This window comes from Ipomoea nil, unplaced genomic scaffold, assembly GCF_001879475.1.
Source record: "Ipomoea nil cultivar Tokyo-kokei standard unplaced genomic scaffold, Asagao_1.1 scaffold1952, whole genome shotgun sequence".
Lineage (NCBI taxonomy): Eukaryota > Viridiplantae > Streptophyta > Magnoliopsida > Solanales > Convolvulaceae > Ipomoea > Ipomoea nil.
In genome coordinates, this window is record NW_017618380.1 from 717287 (window position 1) to 729928 (window position 12642).

A 12642-nucleotide genomic window follows, 5' to 3' on the forward strand; every position below is an offset into this window, starting at 1 on the left:
CACTACAAACCACTGCCATCACTCTAGCTCGTCTTCTATAAGGAGCCTTTAATTTGGTGATAGATGATAGTTTTTGTTCGATAATGCTTTTTATTTTTCATTTCAACTTTTTACCTAAAAGTATACAATGATGATAATTTTGATAATGTTAAATACATATAGTAAGGAAGTAGGGGTGAGTGTTGATTTACCATTCACAATCTTGTCGGGCTAGCTAAGGGGTGGGATTTTTAGGACGAGAAACTTCACCTTTTGAGGGTGAAGTAGGGGCAAGGGTTGGTTGGTTTTAGGTAATAAATAGAAGTAAATGGTGATAACTGATAATAATAGGGTGATGGTGAGGTAAGTAAGTCGAAAAGGTGGGTTATATATCACTTATATGTATATACTGATAATACAAACATAAGTAAACCATAGTAACCGTGGTAGTTATAACAATAATAATTTACTAGCGGCAGCTGAGTTGGTCACATGAGTGAAGTTTAGGAACAATAATTTAGGATCGAGTTTCACCAACAACAGTCTCATTATGCACAGTAAGCAAAGATCTAGCTTCTGTGTTCGGTTGTATTCGATGAGAGGCATAACAACACTTGTGAATACAATACAGAATCATCAAATCCTAATATATGCTAATATTATGTGACTACAATATTTGAAAGATCAATTACAGATATGCTAACATTGGGTGCTCTTAGTATACAAATTGTGAATTTTTAAAAGGTAAATTGTGAACATTTGAACCCGAAACCACAAAATAATTTGTGATTAGGGATTCAACCTTTTGGCAACAACAAAGTATAATAATTTACAATAACTAAATATAACGCTCCAAATAATCGAACACCAATAACCCTCTAATCAGGGACGGAGCCAAAGGGGGGCAGCTGCCCTCTCACCCCACTCCCACCCTATATATAATATTTGTATGTATATATGTATATATAGTATAGGTTTTAGTATTAGTATAAAAAAAACTAGTAAATGTTATCAAGTAAGGAGTTAGATTATTTGGTAAAGCATGTGTTTAGTAATAGAAAATGTCTTGGGTTCAAATCTTTGCACTTAAATAGTTTTATATATTTTTGAGTCCTTCCCCTATGGCTTTAATACAGTCACTTTTTTAATATTTAACACACACACACACACACACACACACACACACACACACACACACACACACACACACACACACACACACACACACACACACACACATATATATATATATATATATATATATATATATATATATATATATATATATATATAACATTCTTTTATATTAATAGTGAGATGTGTAATTTATAATGTGTTTTCTATTTGAATTATTTTATCAAATTAATTATTTTTTGATGTGTTTTATTTTTTCGCACATATCTAACAATATTTACAACTATATTTCTTAGGTAATGATTATAAAAAAAAAAAAAAAATCTTAGGTAATTTTTTTAAAAATTATCTATTTTGTTTTAATGTTTCACTTTTACTGAAAAAAATTTTTGAATTCGTTCTACTTCTTCACTCCTTCAATCAAATTTTTGGCTCCGTTCCTGCCTCTAATCTTACTAGCATTGATCGGTTTGAATTCGTGACCAAGTGTTATGATATTAGGGCTCTAAAATAGTTAAATAATAAATATTAAACGTAAATATAGGCTATTTGTTTGTTAGAACTAAGTAAAAATCCCCAATATTATATTCGCAATTAAAAAATCCGTAATATTATATTTATTCCAAAACTTAAAGTCCTCATATTCATGATTCGACATATGGGCCATGCGATAAGACAAGCAAGAGCGCATAATGGGCCGAGGAATCCTTTCAGATTACGCACTGTTAGGTGTCCAGTTGTTTTTTATTTTATTTTATTTTATTTTGTAAAAATATCAATGGATTATTTTCGTACCTTTTTAGTTAAAATTTTTAAGGATAATACTATTTACATACTCTCAATTTTTTCTCTACTTTTATATGTTGTGTTCTGATTATCTGAAAAAAAAAAGTGATTTATATTTTTTATTAGTTTTTTTTCTTTTATTAATAAAATCATGATACTTGGCCAGAATTTTACTCCATAGGATTCTATATATCATTTTCCAAATTTTAAAAAGACTAGAAAATATGACTACTTTTTAACTTTTGTGTTGTTTTTAGCTTCATTATTGAAATAGTTGATAAACGGATTGTTAATGTAATAATCGGTAAGGGTGTGGATTTTTTTTTTTTGGGTGAAATCATTTAGGCTCTGTTTAGTGGCGCTTATTTAGGAACTTATAGCATATTTTAAGCTACTAATAAGCTATAAGCTCTGTTTAGTAATGTTTCCAAAATAAGCTCGTAGCTTAAAATAAGAGCTTATTTTGGAATGCTACCTTAGGTAGCGTTTTAAATAAGCTAGTAGCTTCCTAATTATTTTTTCCATCTTTGTCCTTATTATTTTAAAGAAAGACATCATTTACTCTTCCCAATTAAAACTATTTTCTCTTCTCCTTTATCCGCAACTTTCACAGCAATTATTATTATTATTATTATTATTATTATTATTATTATTATTATTATTATTAGAAGGAGATTTGCAACAATATTACTATTTCATTATGAAATGCTAGATCATGATTATGCTAATAGTTTTATTTCAAAATGTTAATTTTTTTTAAGACAAAATGTTAAATTTTAATATGTAAACAAACTAATTTAAATTTTATGAAGATGTCATTTTTTGTCTTTTTACATTTATCATCTTATCAAAAAGTTAATTTTACTAAATACTTTTAAACATAATAACTAGCTTAACAGTACTTTAGTTTTCAGCTTCTAACTTATAACTTTTCAATTTTCAGCTCTTTTTTAACTTTCAGCTAGGTTTGCCAAACATATTCTTATTCTTAATTTTTTATTTAGTTATTTATAGATGATGATATGTCAAATGGGAATTTGGAGCCTTTAAAAGTTGGTTGAAAAAATAAACATATTGGAAGTATAAAAAGGGATTAAAGCATGAAGTATTTGTATCAATCAACTTTTGTTGACTTCTCCATAAATTTTAATCATTATTTAGTTTTTTTTTTTTTTTAGAAAAAAAAAAACTTAAGGGAGAATATGTTATCACAATCTAGGATAATAGTATAAAAAATGACTTGTATTGGAATTATCATTTTGTCATGACTATTGACTATCAAATTTTTATTTGAGTAAATACCCAAAATGATCCTTCGACTATAGCTAAATTTACAAATTGGTCATCAACTTTCAATTTTAACCAATTAAGTCCTTAACTTTGTAATTTTGACACGATTTGGTCCTCCATCTATTTGACCATTTGTTGACCGTGATCGACGATCTCCAGAAGAACCTTCAGCTTCCACGTGGAGGCCTCCAGGATGACGTTGCACCGGTTCGGAAACATGTCGTCTTCTTCGCTCTAGTACGAACTCAACTACATTGAATCCAAAAGAAGGATGAAGAAAGGCGACCGGATTGGTAGATTGCTTTCGGCAGTGGATTCAAATGTAACAGTGCGGTCTGAAAATGCAATCGAAACCTTAAAAAACCGATGATGGACCATGAAATTACATATATATCCTCAAAAATCACAGTCAACAAATGGTCAAATGGACAGAGGACCAAATTGTGTTAAAATTACAAAGTTAAGGACTTAATTGGTTGAAATTGAAAGTTAAGGACCAATTTGTGAATTTAGCTATAGTCGAGGGACCATTTTGGGTATTTACTCTTTTTATTTGCTAATCTTTTTGAGCCAAAAAAATTAATGGACTTACCACCAGATTTCGATACGGTAATCATCAATTTGAAATGATAATAAAGATGTCATCACACTACATAATAGTTGACATTTCATTAGTTATTCAAAAGAATATTTATGTTATTTGAATTTGAAAAAGGTATAAAGTATAATAATGAGTATATCGAGGGTATTACTTTGAATAAGAATATTTCACAGTTTATTTTGATTTACAGAAAAACTTACATCCACTACTTAAAAATGTCTTATAGGTGAAATCAGTCATGTGACTCTAGCTAACAAAAATCACCAGAGATAAACCAGCCTCGATGGTCAATAACTCACACGGAAAGTGAAAGTAAAAAATTTTAGTTAACGAATCAACTGTACAACCAACTTAGCTGAGTTGCTTTAGGTTTTATTAAACTATTTGAGAGAAATTGTTGGTGAGGAGATCCTATTATTTACTAGCAAAACGAAGATGTAGTAGCTAATAGGCGGTGAAAAGTTTGGTAGTTTGGAGTTGGGCAAAGGGCAAAGGGCAAAGGAAGGGTTGAAGGTGAAGACAAGTGTGGGTGTAAGGTCACACTGGCTGTCATGGTCTGAGAGGTCCAGTTTTTTAGTGCCACTCTCTGCTTTGGGGTGGTGGAGTTTGTCATGAGTATAAAACAACAAAAAACTTATGATGAATATGAGACTTGGAGCAAAAATTGTACCCTTAGAAAATGACCTGAGCTACTAAATTCATAGGAGGCAATCAAGAAAGCACCAGACAGAATCACAAAGCATTTTTCAGATAAAAAAAAAAGTTCATTTCCTTTTGCTAATGTTGTCATTCTCATCCAAGAGCTCCAGGTTGGTGAACCCAACTAGTATATGCATAATGCATGTGTGGTGTATGTAGAAATGCCTAACAGAGACACCCCCAGTTTTGTTGCTTCATAACTCTTTTCTTTTTTTATTTATTTTTATTTTTTTTTTAAATGCAGATAACTTGTGCTGGGAAAGAAAAAAAAATGAGATTTACAATGATGATAAATTGGACAGTTGAATACCACTTTTTAAAGTTAATGGGTATCCATCAATCATCAGAAATACATAAACAAATGATTGAGGCAAAGATATTTCTTTTTTGCCAAATTGGTGTTATTCCTCTATTTTTTTGAGTAATATTCTTGAGTTTTTGGTTGTGATGGTCACTATTACTACTTTATATATGGCCACTGCCCAGCAGTGCTCACAAGCATAGATTCTCTGTTCTGTGCTGTAAATCTAGAGCCCTCCATCCAAGCTGGGTGGTGCACCAGGAGGAATGGATGGATGAATGAATTGTGCTGTGTGAATTTTTCTGCATTGATTCTCTTCTCTCTCTCTCTCTCTCTCTCTCTTCCTGCTGATGGGAAAAGATTGCCTACTTTTTCCTTGTCTTTACCACTCCATTCCATGGATGCCCTTTTATTTCTTCATCAGTCTCTAGGTGGTTTTAGGAAAAATGTGCAGCTGTTTCACACATATATAGTGTTGCATATTCATATGCTTTATTCTGTTTTCGACCTACCCCTTCACCTTCACATATAAATACGACTCCGGGTTTCGTTTGTCTTCATTGCATTGCATTGCACTATCACTTCACAGTTCATTGTCACAGCTAGTGTTTCACAGATATATTGAAGGGTGCACTTAATCTTTTGACAGAAAGGATGAGCTATATGAACTCTTCTGCAGGTTCTGGTTAGTCATCAACTTCTGTTTCAGATTCTTCATTGTTGCCATTCCTGGCTTCTGATAGTTTTTTGGCCATTATTTTACATTTTCACTATTGTCACATTTCACATTTTAGCAGCAGCAGGCGAAAATGGATTATTGTCTTTACCTTTGATTATGTTCTGGTCCCTCGATAAATAATGCATGGTTTAATAATAATAATGATAATGATAATCAGGAAGTAGAACTGCTAGAAGGACTTTTGAGTTTGGAAGAACATATGTGGTGAGGCCTAGAGGAAAACACCAGGCTACCATAGTTTGGCTGCATGGCCTTGGGGACAATGGTTCCAGGTAAAATTATTCTCACTTTTCAACTACCCACTTGCTACATTAAGATTTGAAACTACTCTCTGTCTTCTTATTACTGGCCAATCTTTTCCTTGAGAGATTATTTAAAGTAAAATAATACTACAAACTCCTCAAGTTATTCCTGTCAGACACTAATACTTTGGAAAGCATTGACTATCAGTTCTTTCCCCAGAATCTCTTGTATGCAAATGCAATGACCATGACAGAGATGCTAATCTCATTACTTAGTTTGATCAATTAGCCCACCACCCAAATTATCATTGTGAACCTTAGATCCTCAAAGATAAACTGTCAACTTCTCCAAACCTTAGAAGAGCCTTAAATCTTTTACAATTAATGTTTGTTAGCAACCTTCAATCATTGCAGACCTAAGCCGGAACATAATGTTCTGTCTTGCTGTTATCTGCTGCTCATTCCTTTTTCTGATGAATTACTTCTTAAAATATGAATAACTCATATATTACATTTCTTTTTCTCTTTTAGCAAGGGATATACTTTTAAGGGAAAATATAATGTTGGTATTTTGTTCCAAAAAAGGATAAGAAAAAGTAGCTGATGAAGTTTACATGTTGATGTTTAAAAAAAAAGTATTGTTTCTTAGCTACTTTAAGTTGAAATTCTCATCTAATAGTATATTGAGTAAGTGGTTCAAATGTGAATGCTTCTAAACCAAATTGATGGCAAAAGCAGCAGCACTGTGAATTCTATATGCAATGATCAATATTATCTTCTTTGTGTTGTTTCTTATGCTACACGTCAGACTGGGCCCACATGTTCAATATACTCAATTCTTATTGAGATTTTAGTGAAAAAAAAAAAAAAATTCCTGTCTTTATTAAAGTGGATACACATCATGCACACTTTGAATTGGGTAAAATTGAAGACAAATCCTGAGGTGACTACAGTTCAGATTAGATGTAATGTGCCAAACTCAGATAGATAATTCTTTTTAACTGCTAATATATTGTGTTTTGAAGTGATGAAGACTAATAACCAAAAGAGGCTTGTTCATTGCCATCGCAGTAGCTAAATATTATTTACTGATTAAAAACACAGCCATAAAATATAAAAGGAGAAATAAGAAAGATTTTGTGACTTTTTTCCTCTGTTTTTTCTCACAGTTGGTCTCAGCTCTTAGAAGGCCTTCCTCTTCCAAATGTAAGAACTTTTACTTCTCGTTTTTTGCCTCTCTGTTACATAATACAATACAATACAATACAATGCTATTTACTGTTTACTGTTTCCCTCTCCAACGTGCAGATAAAATGGATATGTCCCACGGCCCCTACGCGTCCAGTGGCTATACTTGGTGGATTTCCTTGCACTGCTTGTAAGGACGAATAAATAAAATCCTTAAAAATATTTTATGGCTGTCACTCAAGGCTGTCTTGTCTCATCTTTCAGGGTTTGATGTTGGGGAGCTATCAGATGATGGTCCAGAAGATTTTGAAGGCTTAGATGCATCAGCTGCACACATAGCAAACTTACTGTCAGCTGAGCCAGCAGATGGTAAGAATCTGAATCTTCAAACTTGGGCAGGCCAGGCTTCTTGTATATCACCTGGTTTTGGCCGTCTTAATTATAATATCTAACTCTACTTCATTGCTTTGTTTGTTTGAACCATCCAGTAAAACTTGGTGTTGGAGGCTTCAGCATGGGCGCTGCCACTTCGCTCTACTCAGCCACCTGCTTCGCGCAGGGAAAATATGGCAATGGCAATCCTTATCGTGTCAACTTGAAGACAGTTGTTGGTCTTAGCGGGTGGCTTCCTGGTTCAAGGTGCGATTGCTACCCATTTTCTTCTCAACTCATAACATTCTCATCATCTCCATCTTCATCTTCCCTCTCTAACCAGTTGCTAAGTGATTGATATTTGCACATATATAATATGCACAAGATCGATCATGTTCTAAGTTTGGTGGTCATTAACATGGATCATCTTGAAGCAGGTATGTGAGCAATAAGATTGGAGGATCACATGAGGCGACTCGACGCGCTGCATCCTTGCCCATTCTGCTCTGCCATGGGACAGGTAGTATATGTAATTCTAGTCTTCACAGTTCACACAACACGCCTATAGTAAAACCTTAATAAATTCCATCATCTGATCTATATATATATACATATGTCCCAAATGCTGCTACTTTCATGCATAGGATGTTTGCTAATGATATTGCTACATACATTTTATTCATCATGATGCACCCAAACCTTATTTTCACACTTTTCCATCTTGTCTGGGCATGCAGGAGATGAAGTGGTTCCCTACAGGTATGGAGAGAGGTCTACCCATGTCTTGAGCTCAGCTGGATTCCGGAACCTTTCACTTAAAACATATGAAGGGTATGTATCCTTTCTTCCTCTTTACTTTTAGAATGATATTTCATTTCATGTCGGTGCAGCAACTCAACCAAGTTGGTTGGACAATTAGCTTGGCCATACCATAAGAGCTGTGTATTGGCCTTTTTTATTTGAATCGCCCAGCTATGGACAACATAGACTGGTTTACCTCTTTGTGGTCAGATCCTTTACCGACTAGAGTTATAAAGCAGGCTTTACTCATAATATACCTTCAGATTTTAAAAAATGCGACATGATTTTGCAGGCTTGGTCATTACACGGTGCCAAGGGAGATGGAGGAGGTCCGCCATTGGTTGAGTGCGAGGCTTGGGCTTGAAGGTTCACGATAATGAATCATATTATTGTTATTATTATTATTATTATTATTATTATTATTATTATTATTATTATGAATCCTGGGATTAGAGTAGTTGAAGAAGAAGGGTGGTGTGGCATGAGAATAAAAGTGAAGAGATTACGACACTGTACTATATAGTTTTGTAGGTGTTTGGGCTCTGATCTGGTGAATGTAGAAATTTTAGTTTCCAGTTTTGACTGAAACCTAGTGCAAAATAAAAGATTTGGGGTATGGCTTTTCATTTCTGCTGTAGGAACACGTGTAATTTGCTTCCAATATTTCACTAAGAATTTTGGTAGTTGTAATACTATATGTATAATCTTAGTTCATATTATGTTTTTACTTATCTAATACAATTACTTTTAAATTTACTTATTAGTTATTAACTTATTACCCATTCTTCATTGCTTCCAATATTCCACTAAGCATCTACAATTTTGTTTTTTGTACATTGAAAGTTTCCTCTGATCTCCACATTATCAACACAATATTTATCTATTTATACGTTATCACTAATATATATTGAAAACAATAAATAAAAAACAAACTGCAAAGATAATTCTGTTACGTTTGGTAAAAAGCTAAACACCATTTCTCATTTTCTTGATCCAGCAAGTCGCTTTCACTCCACAAACACTTTTTGCATCTCCCTCCTTCCAACTTAACACCTTTCTCTTTCTCTTTCTTATGTGGAAAAATACTCTCTTCCTATTTTATACTTTTTATTTTTTGAAAAAACAACAACACTTTCATTCATCACTTAAATCTTCCAACAAAACATTACAATGGAAAAAAGCTAAGGAGGATGAGTAACCTAATCCTCACAACCTGACTTAGAAACGGACTCCTTTGTAAGAACATGGGCTGCCCGATTCACATATTGCTTAATAAAAGAGATTTGCACTTCATCGAACACACTAAGTCTATCTTTGATATCTAACAAAAGCAAATTAAAGGAGGAATCCCCCGTGATAGAGTTAAGACATTGAACAATAAGCAAAGCATCGGTCTCGACCAACTCTCTATCATAATTAAGAGATTTAAGCCAACTAAGTGCTTCCCGGATGACAATTACTTCCGCTTCATTCGGTCAGAAGACACTGGGCCAAGGGGTACATCTGGCTGTTATAAATTGGCCAAGGTCATCTTGTAAAATCCACCCTAACCCCATTTTACCTCTGTTTGAGTCAATCGTTGCATCTACACTCAACTTCAGCCATCCTGCTCGAGGTTTTCCCCATTTGGGCACTGCCTATAAATAGGGACGGATCCAGAAACTTTTTCCAGTGGGGATGAAACATAACGAAAGAGATAGTTTGAAGAAAAAAAATAAAACACTTAAAAGAAGTATATCCATAAATATTGTTGGATATGTGTGAAAAATAAAACATATCAAAACTTTATAAAGATATTCACAACAAAATATAAAACATAATACTTAAAGAAGTATAGCCATAAATATTGTTGGATAAGTGTGAAAAATAAAACATATCAAAACTTGAAATTGCGTGTGTTTAACCATATGACAGGATTCAAACCTTGGCCATTTTTAAGACTAATAACATGCTTTATCACATGATCTAAACATCTCTTATCAAATTTTATCTATTTTTATATTTATATTAAAACCTGTACTATACACACACGCACACACACACACACACACACACACAAGGGTTATATATGGGGTGGGGGTGGGGTGAGTGGGGGCAGCTGCCCCCACTGTCCCCATGCTAGATCCGTCACTGCCTGTAAAGGAACCATCATTGTTTGATAGGCAACTTTTGTTATCTCCTCTCAATCTCTAATAAATGATAAAGTTCTTTCAATGATCTGTATTGTCGATATAGAAATGTTTCTCCAAATCCTATCATTCCTACCAATCCAAATATTCTAACATAGCATTACCAAAATAGAAAGATCATTCTTTGAGATGGTATTCACATTCCCAATTACCCAATAAGTAAAAGTTTGATAGTCATCAGGATCTTTAAATATGTTTAATTTGTTCTAACACTCTCTTGCCACTCTACATTTCACAAGGGCATGGAAAATAGTCTCAAACTCATCCTAACAGATTAAACATTCCCTGGGGCAGTCAACTATCTTCTGCCTAAGTAAGCTAGCAGTGGGGAGACAAGAGGTACATGCTTGCCAGAAAAAGACTTTATCTTTGGGGGAATTTTAGGGAGCGTTTACTAACAGGAAATTTTTATGAAAATTTTCAAATTTGAAAATAGAAAACAGGAAACGCGTTTACTATGCTATGTGCTAATTTTCAAAGTTGAGAACAATTCTCCATTTTAGAGGAAATTATAGACACACTCAAAACTTGTTTTCAGATTAGGAAATCTCGCATGAACAATAACTCTAGCATCGATTCCTGGCCGCAATATCTTTCTTCTTCTTTCTTCCTCATTTTTCTTCTCACTTTCTTTTTCTCTTTCATAACCACCCTCACTGTTTCTTCACTTTCTTCTTCCTTCGTCCTCCTTCCTCCTTCCTCATTCTTCACTTTCTTCTTCCTGGGTTTGCCGGTGCTGCCTCGCCGCCGGTCTCTTTGCGTTGCTAGTCCGAACAAGGGAGAGAGAGAGAGATGCGAAGGAGAGTGAACTTTCTTCTTCCTGGGTTCGCCGGTGCTGCCTCGCTGCCGGTCTCTGTGATGAACTTAGCAAGTGTATTGAATGGGAAATCACATTTGCGGAATGAAATGATTTCAGAGAAGGATGAAAGTCAGGGGCTGAGTGGAATAACAGACAAAAACGGCAAAACGACGCCGTATGAAGAGAAGAAGTTGTTGGCAGTTGAAACTAACCTGAACGACGTCGCATGAAGCTAGACAGTTGGGGGGGGGGGGGGGGGCAGTTTGCGAAGGGTCCGACGACGTTGTGTTTCACGCTTGATGAACTGAGCTGTGTATCAGTAGATTCCAGAAGCTATTGAGGCAACATTTTCCTGCAAAAATAACAAAACTTGTCCTTATATACTTTGTATTTTTGTCTTTTTGGATTATGCTTTTTTTGATTATGGAATGAATTTCACTTTCTCTCTCTTCTGAATTCTCTCCCAACTCTCTCTCTTCTTCTCTGATTTTTCTTCCCCCTTTTCTGCTAAACCCTAAGTGTGTGATAGTTGGTATCAGAGCTCTCCTTCTTGGGAACTCACCATGAAAGATCGAATGAGCAGATTGGAGGCTCAAGTAATGGAGCAAGGTATCAGGCAAACCACTGCAGGTTATGGAGGACTCCATCCAGGAGCTTAAGGGACAGATAGAAACTTGGAAGGCTGAGATCATTGAGTTGCTGAGGCTGAACAGGCCACCCCCACCTGTTATAGATCCCTCCTCAGTTCAAGGCCATGCTCACACACAACAGCCTAGCCCTGGTGAAGGAGTTTCTGAGCCTGGAAGGAAGCCAGGAAAGGAGCCAGCTGTGGAAGACAATGTTGAGATCCTAGAGGTGGTTGATGAAGATGAAGGCCAAGGTGAAAATATGCCTGCCTTTCAAGGGGATCCCAGGGTTGCAGAGAGGGCTTGGGCCCCTAGGAGGGTCAACCTGGATGCCAAGCACTCGAACCACCATCAAGGAGGGGATCACTTCATGGGGTATAAGAAAGAATTTCCCCCTTTTGACTATGATCATCATAGATTGTGGGTGGTAAGGTGTGAGAGATTTTTTATGCTGGCTAGAATACCTAGAGATGAAATAATCAATGTGTTATGTGTGAATCTGACTGGAAAGGTGGGAGTATGGTTTGGAGGGTACCTTAATGGCTTAAAAGTGGGCTTCTAGTGAGCTGTGTTTGCAGGAGCTCTATGCAAGAGATTTTGTGAGAACAATGTTGATGTAATGGAGGAATTTTCTAACTTTAAACAGTGGGAAAATGTTGTGGATTTTGCTGATAAGTATGAAGAGTATAAAGGGTTGTTGTTGCATATTTATCCCTACTTGATTGATCAGTACTTCCTGGAGAGTTTTGTAGTGAGGTTGAAACAACAACTAAGGTGTTTTATGAGAACATCTAGGCTTAACAGTTTAGAAGATGCAATATGGTTAGCTAGGTAGTTTGAGAAAGGACTGAAGGTGAATGAATCACAGAGAACTACCACCGTTCCTACCCAAAAAT

General features: G+C 35.0%; 1 protein-coding gene across 2 annotated transcripts; it reads left to right on the forward strand.

The window, feature by feature from the left end:
- The first annotated feature begins 4296 nt into the window (after positions 1–4296).
- Positions 4297–8868, forward strand: LOC109146906 (acyl-protein thioesterase 2-like). 2 transcript variants are annotated; one of them, XM_019294558.1, is made up of 10 exons: positions 4297–4599; positions 5440–5475; positions 5687–5801; positions 6941–6977; positions 7080–7149; positions 7224–7328; positions 7448–7598; positions 7769–7851; positions 8069–8162; positions 8425–8868. In XM_019294558.1, the coding sequence occupies exons 2-10, from the start codon at positions 5445–5447 to the stop codon at positions 8507–8509; spliced, it is 771 nt and encodes a 256-aa protein (XP_019150103.1). In that variant the 5' UTR covers positions 4297–4599; positions 5440–5444; the 3' UTR covers positions 8510–8868. The 2 variants fall into 2 exon arrangements, with proteins under 2 accessions (XP_019150103.1, XP_019150102.1); XM_019294557.1 differs by lacking the exon at positions 4297–4599 and having other exon boundaries at positions 4929–5475.
- The last annotated feature ends 3774 nt before the right edge of the window (positions 8869–12642 follow it).

Coding starts and splice junctions, on each gene's coding strand:
- LOC109146906 (XM_019294558.1), top strand. CDS start 5,445: ATGAGCTATATGAACTCTTCTGCAGGTTCTG. Junction 5,476..5,686: donor GAACTCTTCTGCAGGTTCTG/GTTAGTCATCAA, acceptor AATGATAATCAG/GAAGTAGAACTGCTAGAAGG. Junction 8,163..8,424: donor TCACTTAAAACATATGAAGG/GTATGTATCCTT, acceptor ATGATTTTGCAG/GCTTGGTCATTACACGGTGC.